The sequence below is a fragment of the Lissotriton helveticus genome, chromosome 2_1 (assembly GCF_964261635.1).
Source record: "Lissotriton helveticus chromosome 2_1, aLisHel1.1, whole genome shotgun sequence".
NCBI classification, from domain to species: domain Eukaryota; kingdom Metazoa; phylum Chordata; class Amphibia; order Caudata; family Salamandridae; genus Lissotriton; species Lissotriton helveticus.
In genome coordinates this window covers 1,146,458,622-1,146,481,126 of record NC_136059.1, presented here as the reverse complement: position 1 = coordinate 1,146,481,126, position 22,505 = coordinate 1,146,458,622, and the positions used below count along the sequence as shown (strand labels likewise).

Below are 22,505 nucleotides of genomic sequence, written 5' to 3'. Positions count from 1 at the left end.
AAGCAACGGCAAAACCCAGGAGCGCAACACCACCGTGCCGAGCAGAATACCCGCCGCTGTACCCCCGTACCTGGGAAGGACTCACTGGTCCAGATGATAGATCCAAAGCGAAGCACACCCAAGCAGACGGCTAGAATGGAGAGAAGCAGACAGCCAGGATGGAGAGAGGCAGACAGGCAACAGCGGGGACTGGGAGAACGAGCCCTCCCCTTCGTTGGAAGACAGCAGGCAGGAATTGGGTGTGTCGGAACGGCAGCATTGAGACCCTCACCGCCGATATAACTCATCGCTGCAGGGATCGGGCATCGGTGCGGACCGCAACTCCCAGCCCGAAGGGCAAGGGGACTGTCCGGAAGGATGAAAACTCGCCCCTGCACACTCAGCTGCCATCTGGCGATATCCGATTTAGCCTTAGCCGCGCCAAGGCTTGTCCCGGTGTCGACGATCTAATGTGATTCTATCCGAGGGAGACAGGAGGAAAAAGGATAGGAGCAGATGGAACGAGGAGTGCCATGCCACAATGACCGGCTCGGTAGGTGACGGCTGCGGGAGAATCCCAAGCCAGACTCCTCTATAGCCGAACCAAGCGGCTCCACCAGGTCTGGCACAGTTTGTGTTTTGATGACAGTTGTGGGGCAAGGTGAGAGGGTTGGGAATTTTAAGAAACTCAGAACTCCAGTCACTTAGCAAAGTACTCTACTTCACCTGGCCTAATCCCAAATCTGTGCTTACTCATACTGTGCTCACATTTTATCGAACCTCCACAAAAAAATTCTATTATGTCTTGTAAATGCTCACTTGTTTCCCTACGAAATTGTAAAGTGCTCTGTTTTAGGGAATGGGCAAGGTGGGGGCAATTGCCCTTGGCCTAAACTTTCCAGGGGCCCGATTGTAAAGTGAAGGTTCTCTTTTACTCTCTGATCTGCATTTCTGCATCTCACACTTTAATGTATGAATACATTTTGTTTGGGAACATAAGGCTTGAATTTGTAGAAAATGGGTAATAAAATTCAAAGTTGTTTCAAACAGAGGCCCCAAAATATTTCTTGCCCGAGGCCTCCAAAATCCTTAATGTGACACTGGTGTTTCGATGCCCATTTGGAGGGTGGCATAATGGGGGTGTATCCACCCTAAGGAAAGGACCCATTGGTTCCAACCTTTACTTACCTGGAACACTCTAAATCTAGTATTTAGGGGCACCCCTGAACCTTACCTCCCTAGACAAGAACCGATGAAAAAGAAAAGAAGAAGAAGGACCGAAGAGCCATACTAAAGCTAAGAAAAGGAGCACGCCCACTGACTTGGCCCCAGCCCTACCGGCCTGTCCTCATCTCAAACTTGCAGAAGTGAAATCCTGGTGTGTCCTGCAGCCAGCAACCTCAAGACCCCGAGGACCTGCCCTGCTTTCCACAGAAAAGACTCTGTCTCCCATCAACACTGGACTTGCTCACCCACAGACTATGGCCCCTGGCTCCAGCTAAATTCGTGAGTCTGCACCACTCTACACCCGGCGCCGACGGTCCGAGTGGCCCAACACCACAAGGAGGTCTCCCACGCGATCCTGAGATGTGGTGATCTCTGACCTGCCTCGACCCTCTCCACAACACCTGCAGTCTCTTTCTGGTGATCCCCCCCCGACCGTGACCTGAGCTGGTAAAAAAACTTGACGCCTAAAGATGCCCCTGCACCCGAATTCCCACGGCTGTGGGTGGCCTAACCCTCGGTGTCCCAGCATCCAACCGGTGGTCACCTCCAGACGATCTTCATCCCCGAGCCTGCAGTCTTTGTCACCAACAGGGTACCCGACGCCAATACAGCACCCTGCACCACTGCAGGTGTACTTTGGGTGCTAACTCGCATCCCTTTTGCACTGAGCTAAACCTCAGGAGCTTTGCTCCGATAACTTTGTGGCCTGCTCGCGAGCAGCCTCCAACTGGAGGCCCCCTATCCCGCATTGGATAACATTGGGCCTCAGCACTCTGCACCCAGCGGGCCCGCCCCCTTTTTGCCTTTTGTGTCCCTCGCCCATTGGCCGCCCCGCTCCCGCCTCCCAGCTGCTCCTCCCTCCCACTTCGCCTCTTATGGAGGTCGCCGCGCAGAAGCGCAGCGGACGCACGCAGCGGGCGTGCCGCTGGCGCCCCAAAGGCACGCCAAAGGCAAGCCCGTCCGCGCCCAGCGCCAGGACCCCTGGCCCCCGCGCCCCCCGCAACACCAGACTGCGCTACGACTCCAGCACCCACCACGCACTCAACACCGGACAAGACCACCCTTGCCACCGGGCCACCCCAAAGCGCACCCAAGGGCCTTTCGCCTGCCGGAACTGCAGATTCACCAGCATCCAGCCCACCAAACCACCAACCAGAGAACCCAACAACCTCCGCTGCATCCTCCTCAACACTCGCTCCGCTCGCAAACACGCCATCGAACTCTGGGACCTCCTAGACTCCACCGCCCCCGACGTCGCCTTCCTGACGGAGACCTGGCTGAACGCCACCTCAGCACCAGACATTGCCATAGCCATCCCACAGGGCTACAAGATCTCCCGCAGAGACCGCACCAACGGAGTTGGAGGGGGAATCGCCATCATCCACAAGGACACCCTCAGAGTCTCGACCAACACCGACGACACCCTCACCACCGCCGAGCACATGCACTTCCAGATCCACACCGACCCCAACACCACCCTCAGAGGAACACTCGTCTACAGACCTCCAAGACCACGACCACAGTTCAGCGACACCATCGCTGACCTCGTCAGCACCCACGCCCTCGCCTCCACGGACTACATCCTCCTCGGGGACCTGAACTTCCACCTCGAGAACAACAACGACGCCAACTCCACCGCCCTGATCGACAACCTCGCCAACCTTGGACTCAAACAACTCGTGACGACACCCACCCACGCCGCTGGACACACGCTGGACCCCATCTTCTCCACAAGCCCCCACGTCTCCTTCAACCACACCACCAAACCCCACTGGACCGACCACAGATGTGTCCACTTCACCTTCAGGAAACCCACCACACACCATCGCACCCAACAGCTACCACACCGCTGCTGGGGCAAGTTAACCAAGGACCAACTGACCACCACCCTCGCCCGGAGACCACCTGCCGACCCCACCGACCCAGACACCGCCGCGACCAACCTCAAGCAGTGGATCAACGACTGCGCCAATACCCTCGCCCCTCTCAAGACCTCCACAACCAACCACACCAACAAGAAAGCCGCCTGGTTCACCAAAGACCTCCGGATCTCCAAGCGCACCTGTTGGAAGCTGGAGAAGAAATGGCTCCACGACCGAACACCAGACAGCAACACAGCCTACAAGAGCTCCACCCGCAGACACCACCAACTCATCAGGACCGCCAAGAGGACCGCCTTCAAGGACCGCTTAGACAACAGCGCACACAACACCAAAGAGCTCTTCAGCATCGTGAAAGAGCTCTCCAACCCCAGCTCCAACACCAACGACATCCCACCATCACAAGACCTGTGCGACTCCCTGGCCACCTTCTTTCACCGCAAGATCACCGACATCCATGACAGCTTCAACTCCGACACCCCCGCACCCACCACTGAGCCCACCACCCCTGCAACCACCACCCGCACCAGTCGCCTGACCGCCTGGTCCTACGTCAGTGACGAAGACACCATCAAAACCATGAACTCCATCCACTCCGGATCCCCATCTGACCCCTGCCCTCACCACGTCTTCAACAAAGCCAGCACAACCATCGCGCCCCACCTCTGGAAAACAATCAACAGTGCCTTCGAGAATGCAACCTTCCCGGAAAGCTGGAAGCACGCCGAGATCGACGCCCTTCTGAAGAAGCCCAATTCGGACCCCAAGGACCTAAAGAACTTCCGGCCCATCTCCCTGCTCCCGTTCCCAGCAAAAGTGACAGAGAAAATTGTCAACAAACAGCTAACCCGCTACCTCGAAGACAACAACATCCTGGACCCTTCCCAATCCGGTTTTCGCAGCAACCACAGCACCAAGACCGCCCTCATCGCTGCCACTGATGACATCAGGACCCTGATGGACAAAGGAGAAACGGCCGTCCTCATCCTCCTGGACCTATCAGCAGCCTTTGACACAGTCTGCCACCGCACCCTAGCAGCACGCCTCCGTGACGCCGTGACGTAATTCAAGAGAAGGCCCTGGCCTGGACCACGTCCTTCCTCTGGCAGTACCCAGAGTGTCCGCCTCCCACCCTTCCGCTCAAAAACCACCGAGATCATCTTCGGCGTCCCACAGGGATCCTCCCTCAGCCCGACGCTGTTTAATATCTACATGGCACCGCTCGCCCACGTCGCACGACAACATAACTTCAACATCATCTCCTACGCCGACGACACCCAGCTGATCATATCCCTCACCGAAGACCTCCACACCACCAAAGCCAACCTCCACAGAGGAATGAAGGCCGTAGCTGACTGGATGAAGGACAGCAGACTGAAGCTGAATTCAGACAAGACGGAGGTCCTCATTCTCGGACCCATCCCATGAGCCTGGGATGACTCTTGGTGGCCCACATCGCTAGGCACAGCCCCGGAACCCACAGACCACGCACGCAACCTGGCAGTCATCCTCGACTCCACCCTCTCCATGACCAGGCAAGTCAACGCCGTCTCCGTGTCCTGCTTCAACACCCTCCGAATGCTCCGCAGGATCTTCAAATGGATCCCTCCCGACACGAGAAAAACCGTCACCCAGGCCCTCATCACCAGCAGACTTGACTACGGTAACGCCCTCTACTCAGGAACAACAACCAAGCTCCTGAGACGACTACAACAAATCCAGAACGCCTCGGCACGACTGATCCTCAACGTCCCTCGACGCAGCCACATCACACCCCACCTGAGAGGCCTGCACTGGCTCCCCGTCAACAAGAGGATCACCTTCAAACTCCTCATCCACGCAAACAAAGCACTACATAACACCAGACCTACATACCTCAACAACCGACTCAGCTTCCACACGCCCACCCGAAGCCTCCGCTCAGCCAACCTCGCCCTCGCCACAGTTCCTCGTATTCGGAAAACCACTGCCGGCGCCAGATCCTTCTCCTAACTCGCCGCCAAGACCTGGAACGCTGTCCCTACCAGCCTACGACAGACTCAGGACCTGCTGGCCTTCAGAAGACTTCTCAAGACCTGGCTCTTCGATCAGTAGCGCCCCCCCCCCTCCCCCCAGCGCCTTGAGACCCTCACGGGTATGTAGCGCGCTTTATAAATGCAGTGATTGATTGATTGAATTTGCGGAATGAGTGTGTATAACAAATGCTTAACACCACCCTCTGATAAAGCCTTACTGCTCGCCTACACTACCACAAATAGAGAGTAAGGTGCTATCTACTTTTACCTCTGCCTACCTTTGGCGTTCTACTGGACTCTGTGCGCACTGTACCGCATTTTGGTATAGTACATACAGAGCCAGCTTCTTACAGTAATAACACGTAACACATGGAGCTTTTAGAAATGGCTGCAACAGCGATAATAAGAAAAATATAAAATTAATTGTATTTGAGCTATTTTTATCATTCTTAGTGTCAGTACCATTATTGTTTTTACTATTATTATTATTATTACTATTATCATATTTATCATGAGTCCACTGCAATTTGTGCATTACGGATACAGAATTGGTGAAACACCTATTGCTGATCCCCCCCCACTATCGACTAACCACAGCTGTCTCTCAGGCTATCTGTGGGGACTTGGGAGATTACTATCATGGCACTAATGCTGGGTGAAAACTGCAAAGCTAATTTTGACGAAGAAAGACAAAATCATAAGATATGTCACTTATATAGCTAGATACCAGATGGCTGCAAATGCAATTTCATAAGGTTCGCCGCCGGACCCCCGGGTTGCCGGCTAAATGGCTGTGTCATCCAGTTAAAAATTTACCTGATTGTTCTCTGCTCGGCTGTCCCCTGTGAGCCGTAAAATGTAAACTGTATGATGTCAACCTTCTGCACAATAAAGGTCTTCTAAAACCCCCCCAAAAAAAAAAAAATGAGTCCACTGCAATTTGTGCAGCCTAAAATTTAAAAAATAATGTTTTTTTAAAAATAAAAGTATTTACATGCGTCTTTAGTTGCCATTTTTGTTATAGTGCTACAGTGTTATTTTTCTAGTCGGTCCAGTTTATAAAGTGCCAGCATCTAGATCGCTAGTTTATGATAGATTATAAAGACAACATAAGAAATACAGCACAACTTCAGCAAGTTCTGTGTGGCTTACAGTGCAGAGTCCAAGTACAAATATGTTTGTGTAAGGAAGAAGAAGCACATTGCCAGGGAAGTTTATAGTTTGTTAAGTGAAAGTGTAATGTTTCCTCTTTCCACACTAAAGGCACTGAATTCCCCTATAACAATCTAGGCTAGTTGATGCACATCCTGGGTTGCCACAAGTGCTTAATTTGAGCCGGTGGTTTCCTGTGCTCTGCTCCAGCAGTTAAATGTCAACTCCATGGTGGCACTACTAAAATGACTATTGAGTGCCAATCAAGGCTATCTTATAGCTTTGGGGGCCTAGCGTAGGCTGAATTGTCACACATGTTTGATTATTAGTATTTGTGTTGGTACTGCCATTAGCAGTGCTGAGAAAGGCAATAGGTGGCGTAAACTGCAGTGGTCTCCTGACTTGGGCATTGGCTCTTGTTCTTTTTACAAATTAAGCACTGGTTGCCACACCTATAACATCTACTCCTTGCTTCTCCCTGACCAATGTTTGCTCTGGTCAGCTTTTTTCACACCCACACAACGTCCACACTCTTCCCCATTTTATCACAGATCCCCTCCTAGCCACACCCTTTTCTGTCCTTCACACGTACTAATGTATGCTCTACTTCTGCACAGACATTTTCAGTAATTATCTTCTCCTAAATAGTATAAATATGAGAATTATGGATGTACCTTACCAACTGATCTCATACTTGTTTTCTTTTGGTCAGCAGCCTTGATTCACAGAATGACCTTCTTGGTGCTGCAATTTAGTTCCCCACCTTCTCTTTCTTTCTTTGCAGCCCGGAAAACAATTCATGCCTTTGTAACACTGTGTTCACCAGTCGTGAAAGTTGCCTCTCTAGCATTGACAACAACATGTGGAAGATATCTATAGCATCAATCTCTCCCTCTCCCACACTTATATCAGGAATGCTGTCATAAATATGTCTACTTTCAGCTAACAAACTGAGCAAGAGCACCCCTTGTTTCTATGATGGAGAAAATGTTTCCACAGGATTGCAATTAGTGAAAAAACTGTTTGCGTCATTGTTTCCTTGACAGGAATGGTTCCCCAACTTAGTACAGACACAGTGGAGGTTGTGACATGCTTGCAGCTGCCACAGTGGTAAAGGAACATACACTCGGGGCTTATTTACGAGCCCCCTGTGCCGCCAGAGTGTCACTTCTTGTGACAGCATAGATTACAAAATCATATCTGTGAGTCCACGCAAAGCCACTATGTGTGGTTTTGGGTGGCCGCATAGACATGGAGTAAGACAAGGCAACGCAAAGTGCTGCGTTGCCTTACTCTGCACTCGTTCTTGTAAACCTGGGAAAGTTCCAAATTCTTACACCTATCGAGGTGAGGCGTAATAAGAAATTTCTTTTTTTCTCCTCGTTATTTCCTCTTTCCAAGTGTGCTGCAATCTGCAGCATACACAATAAAAGAAATACACCTCTCAGGATTGATTTTGTGCAGCTGCCCTTCCTTCAAAAAAACAATCCTGCATACAACTCAAGCACCCTTGCACCATGGTGCAAGGGTGCCTGTGTTAGCGCTAGGCGGCCGAAACAGCACCAGCACAGGGTGAAAAGACAGGAGTGCACTGTATTGCATAAATACAGTGCATTCCTTTCACTTTGACATAGGGAAGCACAGGAGGATGACTTTTTGTGCAGCTCCCCATAAATAGGGGCCCAGGTATCAACACACTGAGGGGTCTGATATGATGTCATCAGGAAGGCATTCTGCCAAAATCAGTTCCGGAATGCTTTCTGAACGACTCGGATCGGGGGAGTCTGACCGAGTGATATGGATGCATCCGGATGCTTCCAGATACAATTAATTTGGACTCTCATTGACTTCAATGGGAACCTGTGTTCTGACTGAATACACAGGCTCCGAATTGAAGAAAGGAGTGGTTGAGAAAAATCGTGCACCCTGTGGCGGACACCCCATGGTCCATGCCACACTGTGCATGGTCTGAATGAGGGACGCATGGGTATCCCACAAACCGCATTCGGAGGGCCCTGGGTGAATAGGTGCCTGCCACGGGCCCCCAAAGTTAGATTCCGACAGCCGATTCATTTTGGAACAACCGATTTGGAAAGACTGTCTGAATCTGACATCCTTATAGCTCGTCTGGAAACGCGCTCCGTAGACCGCTGCGATTCAGCTCCAATCGACTTGGTTACTCCCAATGCCTTTCGAAACCAAGGCGGACCGTTCGGATGTATGACATAACAACGCATACTTTTACAACGCATGCTTTTACAACGCAAGTATTACAACGCAAACCTTTACAACGCATAGCGCTTAGGGGTGCTGGATAGTGAATAGTTTAATTTACTATTCCAACTCCAGTCCCCGTGGACACTAGGGAAGGTGTTGGATAGTAAATTAAATCTATTCCCTATCCTAGAGCGCCCCCCAGCGCAATGCGTTGTAATGGTTTTCGTTGTAAAACCTGCGTTGTAATAGCACTGCGTGGTAAAAGTTGCGTTGTTAAAGGATGTTTCCCGGACAGTTCGAATGCTTCCCAGCCATCATAATCACTTGTTGGGAAACATGTCAGAGTCGGTTCGAATGGCGGGTTCCGAATCAGATTCGACCAAATCGAACTGTCTCAGCCTTTCCTAACATCGTAATCGACCCTAAGAAGAAAGTCCTCAACTCCCAAAGAACTTGTACTACGCTTATCTTGCAGAAATGAAGCACCAAACGTTTGTCAGTACATTCTTTCACTCCTCCCAGCACTGCATAAAGTGTTAAAACGCCTACAGTGGTGTTGTAGTTACCAATAAATCCATGTAAGTTAACTATGTCACACAGGAATTCAGATCATGTGACATGAGACACTATCTTGCAGGACTGTGTAGAGTAGACCCACTTGAAAATGTTCATCCTGTATGCTGGTGAACCACCTACTTGCATATGTCCTGCACACCATACAGTAGACCCAGGCACTGCTGCCTGTGTGCTACTTTCGTGAACAGTCACATGCTAGCACAGTCTGTGAACATGAACCAAAGCACATTTGCCTCTGCAATCAGCTAAGTACTGCGACATATGATGATTCAAATGTGCCTAACGATATTGGTCAGTGAAGGTAACTCAAAGTCCATCCTGAGTTCACCATAAATCACAAGGGTACACACCCTTGCTGAAGGGGATGCCCCATCCATGGTAGATCTCCAAACCAGGACTGGTGGACCTTCATCAGGTGTAGCAATGTCCAGAATGACTGCAAATCAGTGGTTAATTTGTAAAAACAGAACAAACTACTAACCATGAAAATGGGGAGAGGATGTGGTGTAATAGCCAGAGCTTCCTACTTCGGAGCTGAGGAGCCGTTGACTCAACGTCCTGTGATTCTGTGCAAATCACTTAATCTCCCTGTGCCTACCATAACCGGTAACCGGCCTGGAGACAGAGGTAGTTTTAGCAGTTAAACTTACTCTCTCCATGGCAGGGGCACAAAACGAAGTAACTCTTTTTAACGCATACATTCACCCAAAATGGACAGCAAGTGACTCAGCAAAGTTAACCGATCAATTAACTTCTTATATTATCGGGGAACCTGAATCAATATCTAATGGGATCATCCAAAGCAAAGGAAGTTTGCCTCCAATTCTCAAATTACAACATACCAACACAAGGAACCTTTACGCATGGGAAGCATAACAAGGAAACAGATTCCTTTGGGAAGAATTAGAACATCTAAATCTTAGGGCCCTTAACGGAAGAACAGCCGGCGATACTCCTCCAGTGGCAAGCTATTACACTGAACTAACAAGCTTGCTTTTAGACCATACGTTTGTTAGTCTCTCGCTGTTTACACATGTAACAGGCTTCAGAATGGGTCACAAATGGGACAGCGATCACCGTCCACAAGAGATTATTTTAGCGGCAATTGCCCCGTCTAGCATTCAACCTGCTCCACATTTAGGCTCCAACTTTACGATAAATTATAAGAGGGTCAAGTATACAGCAGAAAGCATAGAGTCCTTAACAGATACAGCAATCAATCTTTTACTCGCACAACCGCTTGAAAAGAACCTGATACAAACCATTAACCTCAGAAACGTAAAAACTACGGACATAAAAATGAGGAGTTCTCCGGTGCCTGCACAAGAGAAAAAGATACCAAGGCCGAAAAAATGCAAATAAAAGCCCTTAAGAGAATGATAAATGGCTCCATAAGATCTCTGCGTCACGATCCAGAGAATATTCTACTCCTTTCATCCCTGCGGCAAAAAAGAACTCAACTAAAGAAGCTGAAATGGAACATCAACAATAACCATGAACAGGACTTCTGGGCAAAACTCTTGCACAATTTAAAGCATAACGCCATTCATTGCTTTTGGAAATCAATAAATACAATTATTTACCCGCATCATGGGGGACTACTTCCTACGTCCTGGAGGAAACCTGGGCAAGCTACATAAACCCCTTAATTTAAAAGTCAAAGCAATAGTCTGCCCAAACTGGAGCAGAGCAGAGCAGACTCGGACAAACATTATACCAACCCTGGAAGAAGGGAAAGAGGCATCAACAATTTCCCTGACTGCTCCGCTGCTACCCGACCAATGTCAAGTGACACATCCAAATCTCCTGTTATAATCCATCATCAGGAGGAAAGGTCAAACGGCACTGAGCATTTAACAATCAAGAAACAGATCAGGAAGGGAAGAAAGGAAGGAGTGTTTGGCCCAAATGGAATCCCGCCTGCAGTCTCTAAAAAAAGGCCGGAAGAATGGGCAAACATACTCCATCCACTATTTCTGGATGTAAGACGACTGGGCACCATTCCAGAATCATGGAAAGGTTCAACGATCATTCCGAACCACAAAAGCTGCAGTAAGGCCTTGCCAGCCAATTATCGGCTAATTGCACTGATCGATAAAGAGGCCAAATATTTTACGGAAACTGCTGGACGAACTAACAACCTCGGCAGAAAATAATAAAATAATCCTGCTAAATCAGACAGGCTTCCGAAAAAACTCTAGCACGATTTCTAACATCCTGGCAATCTCACTGATAATGGACACAACAAAATCGAGGAAAACACAGCTGCATGTCTGTTGTATCGACTTCAGCGCCGCATTCGACAACGTGGAGAGGCCTAAACTGTGGAATAAGCTAGCCAGATGGGGCATCCCAAACACACTTTTATCAATGATAATGCTTTAACATACTGATACCTGGGTACAGGTGAAATTAGGATCAGGGTCTCATCTCTCAAGAAAAGTTAAAACAATGAAAGGACTTAAACAGGGCTGTGTGCTGGCACCTATTTTATTCAACTTATTTATGGCAGACTTACCACATACACTTAACACATGTAACTCCCACGTGCCCAGACTGGGGGGTACTACTTTGTCCAACTTACTATACGGGGACGACGTAGTCCTGCATAGTCATACAGTAGTTGGCTTGCAACATTTTCTTAACGGACTGCAGGTCTACGCAGAAGAAAACAGCCTGACAATAAACTTAAACAAAACCAGGACCATGACAATTAACAGCAAACAAAAAGAGGTACCTATAGCACCTGGGCGGCATACATATTGAACCAGCGGAGACTTATCTGGGTGACCACTTAGATAAAGAAGGATCATTTACCCTCCAACAAGAAGAGATCAAAAGGAAAGGGATGATCCTTGCCTTAACCATGAAAAGTGTATCTGCCAAACTGCTGGACCCTACGCTGAGCCCTCTTCTAACGGTAGCACAGGCTAAAATTTTACCTACAATCACCTATGGTAGTGAAGCTCTGCGAGGAAGAGATACCAATCTTTTGGATAAAACACTTATAACAGCATACAGAACTATGTTCAGCCTCCTGAACTATACCTCCCCGGCGCAACTTAGACTGGAGTTTGGCCTGTTAAAGCAAACCTGGGCCAGATATCGAGCATACATCAACTGTTGGAATTAAATTAGAACATCAACCCTGTGAGAAAGTGGCTTTATATCTACTGGACAATAATGAAGTACAGTGTGTATAGAGTCCACAAACCCCAAAGGTATAACAGAGGTTAAAGTCAGGACAGACCTTACTCTCAAAAGTGGTAGCTTGGTCGAGCAGTAAGGCAGTACCAGAGGGCAGTGCAAAGCATTTGTTGTACACACTCAGCCAGCAAAGGATTTCACACACTCAAAGACTGAACTCCAGGCCAATGGTTTTTATATCCAAAGATATAAGTATTTTATTTTTAGAACCAACAGGCATAAAAATATACTTTGCTAGATATGAGTACACTCATGTAATTACTTTCCAAGGGAGCAATAAAGTTTGTGAACACAATAGGTACAAGTTTAGACACACTTTAGCATTGAGCTTAATGGATTGGTACCATAAAAGTACAGTTGATTACAGTACAGATTACTTTAGTAGTTCCAGGACTAGATCCTAGATTCAGTCCTGGGGTCTAAGCTGGAACCAGATTAGCAAACACGTTTTAGTTTCTGTAGTGAATTTTCATGAATATAAAGCTGTTATAGAAGTTGACACTTAGAAACTTTTCAAGGGAAATCTGGCAATGTTATTCAATGGGAGAAAATTCAGGTTGCAGGTAAAGTATGATTGCGTAACTTTTGTAATCCAGTACTGGGCTTCTAGGGCCAGCACTGGGGTCTGAATTTAAAACAGGTAGGTAATTGCGTTTCAGTATTTCGTATGATTTTTAAAGAATATTTAAAGTTTTCAAAAGTAGACACTTCGAAGAAATTTCATAGAAAAGCAGACAATGGGTTCCTATGGAGAAAATACAGATTACTAGTAAACCCGGTAAGGATTACTTTTGAGGCTCAGTACTGGGCTACAAGGTACAGTACTGGCTTCTCCCCTGCTCACAGGTGAGTACTTCGGATTTCGACTGAATTTATATGAATAATTGCAGTTTTCAAAACTTCACACTAAGAAAATTTTCTAGTCAAAATGGGTCAATGTTATCCAATGGCAGGTAAGTGAATTACCGGTTTCCAGGTGAATACTTGGCTGGTGAAGTTAAGGTTCCGGGCATAGACTCAGGGGTCCCCCAGGGTCAGGTAAGTACAGTCGGATCAGCCCCAGCAGCGCAGGTCCGGCCGGGTGCAGAGGTAGTTAAGCCCAATGATATCCAATGAGGGAAAGGGGGCCTTCGGTTGGTGGCTGCTGGCTAGCAGGCAACACGGCTGTGGGAGCTGGGCTCCTGGTCGCTTGCTCAGGGCAAGGGGGGAAGTAGGATAGGAAAAAGGTGGCACAGCCAGCAGCACTCGGGCGGCTGGGTGCAGGGTGCTCTTGAGCCGTCGGGCGTTCAATGTTATCCAATGGGAAAGGCCAAAAAGGAACAAAGGCTGCAGGCTCGGGGACGGAGACTCTCCAGGGGCGACCAGCACTTCGAGAGGTAAGTTGGGATCTTGGAGCACAGGTGGGTACCCCAAAGGGAGGCACAGGGGGCTGTAGGGCGCCGGGTGCAGGGGTGTCTTTGGGTGTCGGAAAAGCTTACCCTCGGCTGGTCGCGGTTCGGGTGGCCCCTGGTTCTGAGTCTGCAGGCATCGTCTGGTTCGTCGAGAAGGGTCTTTGGGCACTGGACTTTGGGTTCCAGTCGCTGGGGGGACGTCCTCGTGGTCTTGGTTCGGGTGGGCCCGGCCCGGGCTCAGCGGGTGCAGAGTGGGCTGGTCCGGAGCTTCCTGGTTGGCACCAGGTGGGTTGTTGCAGCAGAGCCTCTGCTGATGGGAGTCCCAGTCTTTAGGAGGGTCAAGGCAGGCAGGTCCTCTGGGTGTCCCAAGGGTGCTGTCCACAGGAATCACCGGGAAGTTAGGCAGGAGTAGGTTCCAGGATCGACAGGCCGGTAGGGCTGGGGCCAAGTCAGTTGTTGTCGTCCTGTTGTTAGCAGCTGCACGGCGGGTCTTCTTCCTCTTGATCTTCTTTCTTCTTTTTTCTTTTGGGATCTAAGGAAGGAAGGTTCAGGAAGCCCCTAAATACTAAATTTAGGGGCGTTACAGGTAGGGCAAGGACAGGGACCAATGGGTCCCTGTCCTGGGGTGAGGACACCCCCTAGCCTGCTCCTCTCCTGTGGGAGGGGGGCAGGAGCCTAGCTGGGATTGGGCAGGGCTCCCCATCTACAAGATAGCCAGAGCCCGGGGTCGTGCTTCACCTCGTCTCCCCCACCTTAGGGGTGTGGTTGGCACAGGCTGGCACACACCCCTTCCTGACGTAGTTCTTCCCACCGGAGTGGGGGTTAGAACTGGTGGGGGCCAGTTGCTGGGTACAGCAATTGGTCTGGAGAAGCTCACAGAGGCAGCATGCCTTTGAAGCTTCCCCCTGCTCATCCTGGGGGAGGAGACCTAGCACCTCGCCCAGGATGTGCATTGTTGCAGACCCAGGAGATCGGGTCGCTCTCCACCAAGGGGTCCAGCAACATGCCTGCTGTGTGGCAGCCTCTGCAGCCACTCAGCCCAGACGTGGATTGTATGTTAGGGTTTCAGAGGGCCTCTCTAAGATGCCCTCTGGTACATTTTACATTAAATCTCACACTGGCTCTCAGTGCGGGTTTAATGTGCTGAAAGGTTTGGTACCAAACTTGTCAGTCTTCAGTGTAGCCATTATGGTGCTGTGGAGTTCGTAATGACAACCTCCCAGCACCATATACTCTGAATGGCATCACTGCACTTACAGTGCCCAGGTATGGCCCTGGGTACTGTAGGGGCACAGGGCTCATGCACCTGTGCCCACACCTCTGGCATAGGGCACCCAGCTAGAGGGGTGACTGAAGTATGCCAGGGCAGTGGGTTCTGTGGGAATGGCACACAGGGATGGGTGCCATGTCGACTCTTGGTTTAGTTCTGTACTTAGGCACTTAGCCTGCAAAGGCAGTGTGTGGGTGCCAGGGTACAGGGCCCCTGAGGGTGGCACAATAAGTGCTGCAACCCTCAGGGGTCTTCTCTGGTCAGCATGCCCTGGGTACCTAGGGTACCATTTACTAGGGGATGACAGGTGGCCAGAGATGCCAATGGGGTTTTAGTTTCAGCACAGTTTTAGGGAAGGAACACAGGCCCTGGGTACCTGGTTGGCAGGAACCCAGGGCACACTCAGTCAAAGCACACCAGCAGATCAGAAAAAAGTGGGGGCATACCAAGGCAAGAAAGATGGCACTTTCTCACAAAGCCCTAACTCATTAAACTACCTCCTGTGGCAAGATCTCCAACAGAGGGAAAATTCACCCGCAAGATTGTATCTTCAGGAGGCACTTGCAAATATAGGTTTATTGCCCCTATGGAATTCACAGTGCCATTATTCAACTATGAAGAAATTAGTCTGGACGTCGCTGAAAAAACAGTCACTGGTGGAGGATAAAGCTGCTTTTTCATCCAGAGCACATGCCTGGATGATGCTGAATTCTTACCAGATTCTAGCCCCGCAACAATATTTTAACCTGGGCTATCCAAAAGCACAGAAATTAAAATTCCTAAAGCTACGACTTGGAGTGATACTGTGCACGCAGCATCATCCACCATGGAAGAGGGTGCAGACTTTTACAGTATGCAGTTTGTGCAAAAACGGCCAGGGTGACATCATCCACACCATTTGCTCTTGCACAGAGATGCATCAAGAAAGGAGGCAACTGCTAAAATGACCCTTTAATCAAAGGGGAATTCAAACAAGGAGGCAAGCAGTTTTGGCTTGCTTCGACCCAACATCACCTCAATTGAACTCCTCCAGACTAGTCAGATTTCTTGAAGCGACCAGAGCAAAAATGCCAAACTGTCCCTAAAGCTTTTTTGGGGCAAAGAAGTCTTTGGATTATCAATTTTCACAGGGGGAGTAACAATCGCTGCACTGACTGGTCAACTTATATTGGCTGCTCTTGCATGTTTAAATCTGTGTCTTTTAACTTGTAAGCAACAGAAATGTTTTATATGCTAATTGTGCTGAAATTTTATTATTGCGAATTAATATTTTATACATGGTTTTACTTCACACAGGTATTGCAATGGTTTTAAGTAACTCTGCAAAATAAAAAGAAACTGAAACTGAAACTGTGCCTACCATAGATGAATGTGACCTTAACTGGTGCTCATTATAAGTGCCAGTGTTTATGATTAAGTGCCGGTGCTGAGCAGCGGAAACCACTGGCTCAATTAAAGCATTGCTGCAAATGTATATAGAATGTAGCCAAATATGAGGCGTAGTTCCAGGAGTTAACTGGCCATTAAACTCTAAGGAAAAATATTCTAGAACATGATTGAAGGTGCCCCTTTCTGCACAAAAAAAACACCTGCTTGCAACGCAGGCACAATTGCAACACGGCACAAGGGTGCCTGCATTGGCACTAGGCAGCACATTATGCGCCTGGGCAAGGAAAGGACAGGAATGCGGGTATAATGTTAAATACAGCACATTCCTGCCCTTTCACCCAGCGCAGCAAAGCAAGTTGGCTTACTGTGCTGCATAAAATAATAATGATAACTTTGCCCCTTAGTATATATCTTCACCCTAGCAGATCCTTCCTAGAATCATGTAGCTAATCTTCTCTCAAATCTATTTTACTCCTCCCTTTGATCCCCCTACATTTTCCTAACTCTGAATCACTTTTCCCAAACTTCATCTTCATCTTGGCATTCGTACTATCTTCTCCAAACCTTCTCTGCCTTTATCTTCTTCTCCCATGGGTGTCTGCCACAACAGGAGTTTCCACTGAACTATGGCCTGTTGAGGCTGAGAATTACTGCGTATATGCATCACCCTTTTTACCATGATACTGATATGCTTTTAGAGTGCAGCCTATGCTTGTCTCAGATCTCAATCTTACACGTGGAAGGCCTAGCACTGCAGCTCCCTAGAAGTCCTATTCCATATGCACTGCTAGTGGTCTTAAGTGGCAAATTCCAAAAGGACAACCAACCAGTCAAATACATAAAACAGTTGTGAATTCCTGGAAATCCTTTTCAAAATGCATTTACAAAGGATGACTGTGACAGCTCTTAGTCACTGTTACTGATAAAAGGAGTAAAAAAAAAAAAGAATGGGCTTTCCATAGGAGTTGTTGGTCAAAAAGGGAAGGAAGGTCAAGTCACACAAAATAGGAGTTACTACCAACATGAAAAGAAAATAGCAAATATCAATTAAAGCTCTTCGTCAACCTTTGCTATAATAGTACGACTACACACCAAAGATAGCAATGCATCACCTCAGTCATTGAAACAACATACAAACTATTGAAAGGGCCAGGCTCATTAGATCTAGACCTTTCTAGAAACACAATTTGATGGTTATTGTTTGTAGCATGAAGGTATAAAGGGGAGAAAAGTCATTAACAGACAGTCAATTAGCCAACAGTCCTCCTTGATACATAATAACCCACGGACAACTACTTTAGGGTTAGTTAGTTTATTGCAAAGCCAAAAATAACTGGACATAGAGACACCTCAACACGAGGGTATGAAAATACAAAGGAATCAGCATGAAGCCAAATCTGCGTTACCTATTTAGACGGTCCAGCATGGACACAATTCTAAATTCAAGAAGTAGAATACAGAAAATCAGGAAACATGAGTCCAAATTTCCCTGCATCAAAGGATGGTGAGTGAAAGCATTAAATGTATCCCTACTCTTAACGCTAAGGTGACATCCCCACATAAACATTTTCCAGAAGAAGAATAAAAGGTGCCAGTGAGTGGAGGCTTCCTAAGAAGCCTCTCCACTGTCAATGGGTTAAGTGCATCCAGTGCGTTGATAGTTGGATTACATCTTTAAACCACTATCAGACTTGAATCAACCTAATGCCTCTTTAATTCACTACCAGACATGAATCAACCTCATGCATCTCTAATCCACTACCATACACACCCTGCCCCTTTATGTCTCTCCTGCAGGTTCCTACCTTCTCCCTTTTTGACTTTTTTCCATGTTTCTCTTCCTCCTTTTTTTCTTAGTTTGTTTTCCCTCTCTTATTCTCAGTCAAAATCTGATAAGGAGAGCAAGTGGCAGACCCAAAATATGAGTGCCGGTTGAACCCATGGGCAACCACCGGCTCAAATTAAATACTGCAGTCGTGTCATAGGTTAAAGATGACATTTATGTAAGATGATAGTGTTCACAGTCAGATTCGTACCTATTAACATGAGTATTCTTATATTTTGTGCTAAATAAATTTAGATGTTGTTGGTAAATCTTTAATTTTGGTTGATATATCTTTGGTCTCTCTCTCAAATTCAACAGGTTCTGGGAAAACCCTTGTAGCCCTGGAAATTTGTGACCATCATCTCAAAACCCAACCCCAGGGACAAAAGGGAAAGGTCCTCTTCCTGGCTACGAAAGTGCCAGTGTACGAACAGCAGAAGAACGTCTTCAAACAGTACTTCGACAACAGTGGGTATGTGGACATTGTGCTGCCTGCAATACCCTTCTCAGCATTTATGGGCTTAGGCAAGACACATTTTACACATTGACATACGCAGAAACGTAGTTTTGTGCTCACTTAATCAAATAAAATAAAATTGGGAAGATTGGAACTGGGAAAAGCCACACATGAAAAATGTTATACATTCTCCATACAAAACACAGTGCTCAATTTTATAAAATTTTAGCATTTTCCTGACGCAACGATAGCATAAATTAGGCATAGACTGCAATACAGCTATCTTCGATCACACTCACTCAGGGAAAGAGCAGCACTGTTTAAAAAATAGAATTTTATATTACTATATAAATGTACCTTGCAATTTTAATGAATATTGTTGAGTAATATGTTGACCATTGGAATTATAATCCACTAATAATTGACCCATCAGATTGTCTATTGTAAAGATAAATAGTGGGATCGTACTATCTTTAAAATGTGAGAGATAAATATACCACATGTACTGACTCTTACTAAGCTAGCTGGATCCATCTGTCCCATATTGCACCAGAAAATTGAAAGTTCACCGGGAAACTTGTGACGTGATTGAGCATCTGCAACCCAAATGTCTTTAATAAGTTAAACACAGACCACCCCATTAATTAGCCAAACCATTAGAAGAGATTTGGAGGATTTTCTGTGTGTGTAGTAGGAACAACAATTCTGAAAGAACCCTTAGATAATTTGTAGCCCACTTATAAAGTGAAGGGTGATGAGACGAACCAGCCAGAAAAGGGTTTCTCTGATGGTGATCTACTGCTGCCTCCTGTTCTACATTCTAATGCGGAGCATGGAGAAGGAAATTCAGCAGATCCAAAGTTTACAGAATCGAGTCACTATGCTCCTTTAGAACTTATACAAGTCATCCCATATCACTCAAGTTTAGAAAGATGTCCATTGGCCCCCAATGGAGCAAATGATTGTATTTAGAATGCGCTCTACTGCTAGAAACCTCAAGTTGCCTGCAGAGACTGCCGCCCCCCCTCCCCAATGAACAACATAAGCTTAAAACAAGGAGGGGTGGTGCTAGGCCAGCCGTGGCCTGTGCAGGTAAGAGTGGTGGGACCAGGTAAGGTGGGATTTTGACGGACGATGACGAGGGAAAATTAAATAAATCATTAATTTTCCCTCATCATCGTCCTTTGAAATCCCCCCTCACCCGGCCCCACAGCTCTTACCTGCATTGGCCGCGTCTGCCCTAGACCCTTCAGACTTCTGGGCCAGAAACCATGGAATGCCTTGAGCCGACATTTGAGGAGCCAACCATGCCTGCCTGCCTTCCATAAAAAAAGTTTTCACTGCCAGCATCATTCTTATGAGTACCAGATACAGGCCGAGGACACTTCAGGATAGACTACCCGGCCAAGTCATGATCGGAGGTCTCACATAAGGACCGTGCTGTGAAATGCCCCCAATGCAACAAGCATCAGGCTAACAAAATAGACAAGCGAATAAGGAAATTATGTGAAGAATTATGGTACAAGGAAGGAGAACGCAACCTGCATAGTTATTCTCAAATAAGTTCATTCACTTCCTGTAGAATGCAAAGACCAAGCCCGTCTATCAAAGGGCAACTCTCTCAACCTAACTCTGGAAGCTGAACTAAAGAGACTATTCTATAGGCTCAAGAAAATCGACGTCTTGTAATAAGCTTTTTGGAAGAGTGGAACCACTGGTTGATGGGATCACAACTATGCGAGATAATGGTTTCCCTTTACTTCTAACAACCGGCAAGTAATAACAAACATTATTGAGATGCTTCCTTACTCTGTACATGCCAGTTCTTGGCCTCTCACTTGCAAAAAGTGGGGTTAATTTTATTTTTGTGCACCCCAGATCTACACTTTACTGATGACTTGTGCTGTGCTTATGATGACATAGTGATTGCAGAAGGCCAGTCATAGTCCTTCCCTCAAATCACAGGGAGGCTTTGCCTTCAACTCTTGATTTACAGTCATTCCTGCATCTGTGCTAATTTCTTAATCTACCCTTGCCTTGATCTGTTCTTGCCTTATCCTTAATCTACCCGTTTGCCTGTGGCAATACCAGCAGATAATGGTCAAAGACTGTGCACTGCCAGAGTCTGCCACCTTCAGAGGGTGGGTCACAAGGCCTGGCTGAAGTGGCTTGCAGCCAATACACACTCTCTGTCACTCACCTCTTTACATTCGTGCTCTCTTTCACTCACTTGCCAACTGTTTCATTGACCCATCATTCCTGTGGTCCATCACTCTCACTGACTTACTCACAAAAAAATAAACAACATGTATTTTTTTCCCACCCTGCTTACCTTTGCATTGAAGCTGACCATCTATGGTGGTTCTCGGCATGCCCTCAGGTAGGACACCATCAGACTCCAGACTAAGAAGAGTAAAAAAAGAGAAAAAACATGGCAGCTGGCCTTTTTCATTTATGCACCAGTATCTTTGAATAAATCAGGACTGCTCCAAACTGCTCCAATTAGGAAAGAGTTAAAGATGCACCTCTTTAAACAATACTACATTACAAGGCATTAATTGTCCAAAAAACAGTTACCTCTCCTATCAGTTGTTGACTTTATGCTTGTCTTTGAACCTCTACAGTTCCCGCTGCTTTTTAGGTTTCGCCTGGGCCGGAGCTCCTAGCTCCGCCCAGGAGAAATCTTATGTTCCTACAGTGTGGGGCTTAGTCCCGCCTCTGCTTCCATTGGCTAGCTCCATAAATGGAGGCTAGCCATTGGAAGAGATTGGCTGTCAATCACGCTTTCCCCGTGAAAACGCGATTCGGGGGCGTTTCCGTGTGTTTTTTAAGTCCCGCCCTCTCCTCTTCCCATTGGCTGGAATTTTACCTTCCAGCCAATGGGAAGGGGAGAGGGCAAAAAACACGCCCACAAGGAGTTGTTGTGCCTTCTTTATCCCCCGCCCTCCCTCCCGTTGTCCGTGCCTTCGCCGTTGTGGGGCAGAATCGAGTGCTTGTTTTATTTTGAGACCACTTACGTGAGAAGTCGCACATGAAAAAGGACTGATAAAATCTCCTCAATATATTATTTAGTCAACGTTAAATAGTTCAGAGATATGATAGATTTGGCGTGTGTGCATGGGGTGGGGGGAGGGGGGCTTGAGTTTGTATGAATATTAAAACACTTTCCCTAATAGATTTTGAAGGAGGGAAACATGAATAACCTAAAAGCTAAGTGTTCCCTTATACTGTGTTTGTACCATTGTGTTAGCCAGTTGGGGAGAGAGAGGCACGGGGCGATCCATTGTTGGAAATGTATTTGAAACTCCTCGGCAGCGGAATCCCCATGCATCCACCACCAGCGGCATTGGCAGTTTGCAGGCCAGCGCGTGACCCACCCTGGAATCCCAACGTTGCACTCTGACTGGCCCGGCCATCCCGCCGCAGTCCTGCACGTCACGGCCCCTGCCCCGAGGCTGGGAAAGCCTCTGCAGTTGGAGCGACCAGAGGAGCAGCGAGGGGCGCGAGCGGAGGTGCTGCTGCTGCCCCCATCCCACCGCTCTGCAGACTTCAGCCACTGGTTCCGGACCCTCCCGCCCCCAGCTCCGCTCGCCATGGCAGGGCGGTTTGTCCTTTGGCAACTCTTTGCCGCGGTGCTGCTCGCCCTCCTGCAGCAAGCAGCCTCCTGCCCCAGCCGCTGCCTGTGCTTCCGCACCACGGTGCGCTGCATGCATCTCATGCTGGAAACCCTGCCTGTCGTCTCGCCTCAGACTACCATCCTGTAAGTTTCTGCTCTTTGCGTTTCACTCTATTGAGCTGCGTGGCTGGCTAAACTCCGTCTGCACGCCGGTGTGCTAGCCGCATCCAAGGCTTACACGCTCACTGCATGAGGAAAACTATTGCCATTCAAACACACACAAATGTAAGGCTTATAAGCGAGA

General features: G+C 47.8%; 1 protein-coding gene across 3 annotated transcripts in view; it reads left to right on the top strand.

Annotated features, from left to right (window-relative positions):
* The window catches only part of RIGI (RNA sensor RIG-I), a 568,474-nt gene that overhangs the window by 229,198 nt on the left and 316,771 nt on the right, over positions 1 to 22,505 (top strand). For all 3 annotated transcript variants that reach the window (XR_013607126.1, XR_013607125.1, XM_078675991.1), the window contains exon 8: positions 18,447 to 18,600. Coding sequence is in view for 1 of the 3 variants with exons in the window: in XM_078675991.1 (XP_078532117.1) it covers positions 18,447 to 18,600 (154 nt within the window). In the remaining 2 variants the exon portion in view is untranslated. The remainder of the gene's footprint in view (positions 1 to 18,446; positions 18,601 to 22,505) is intronic.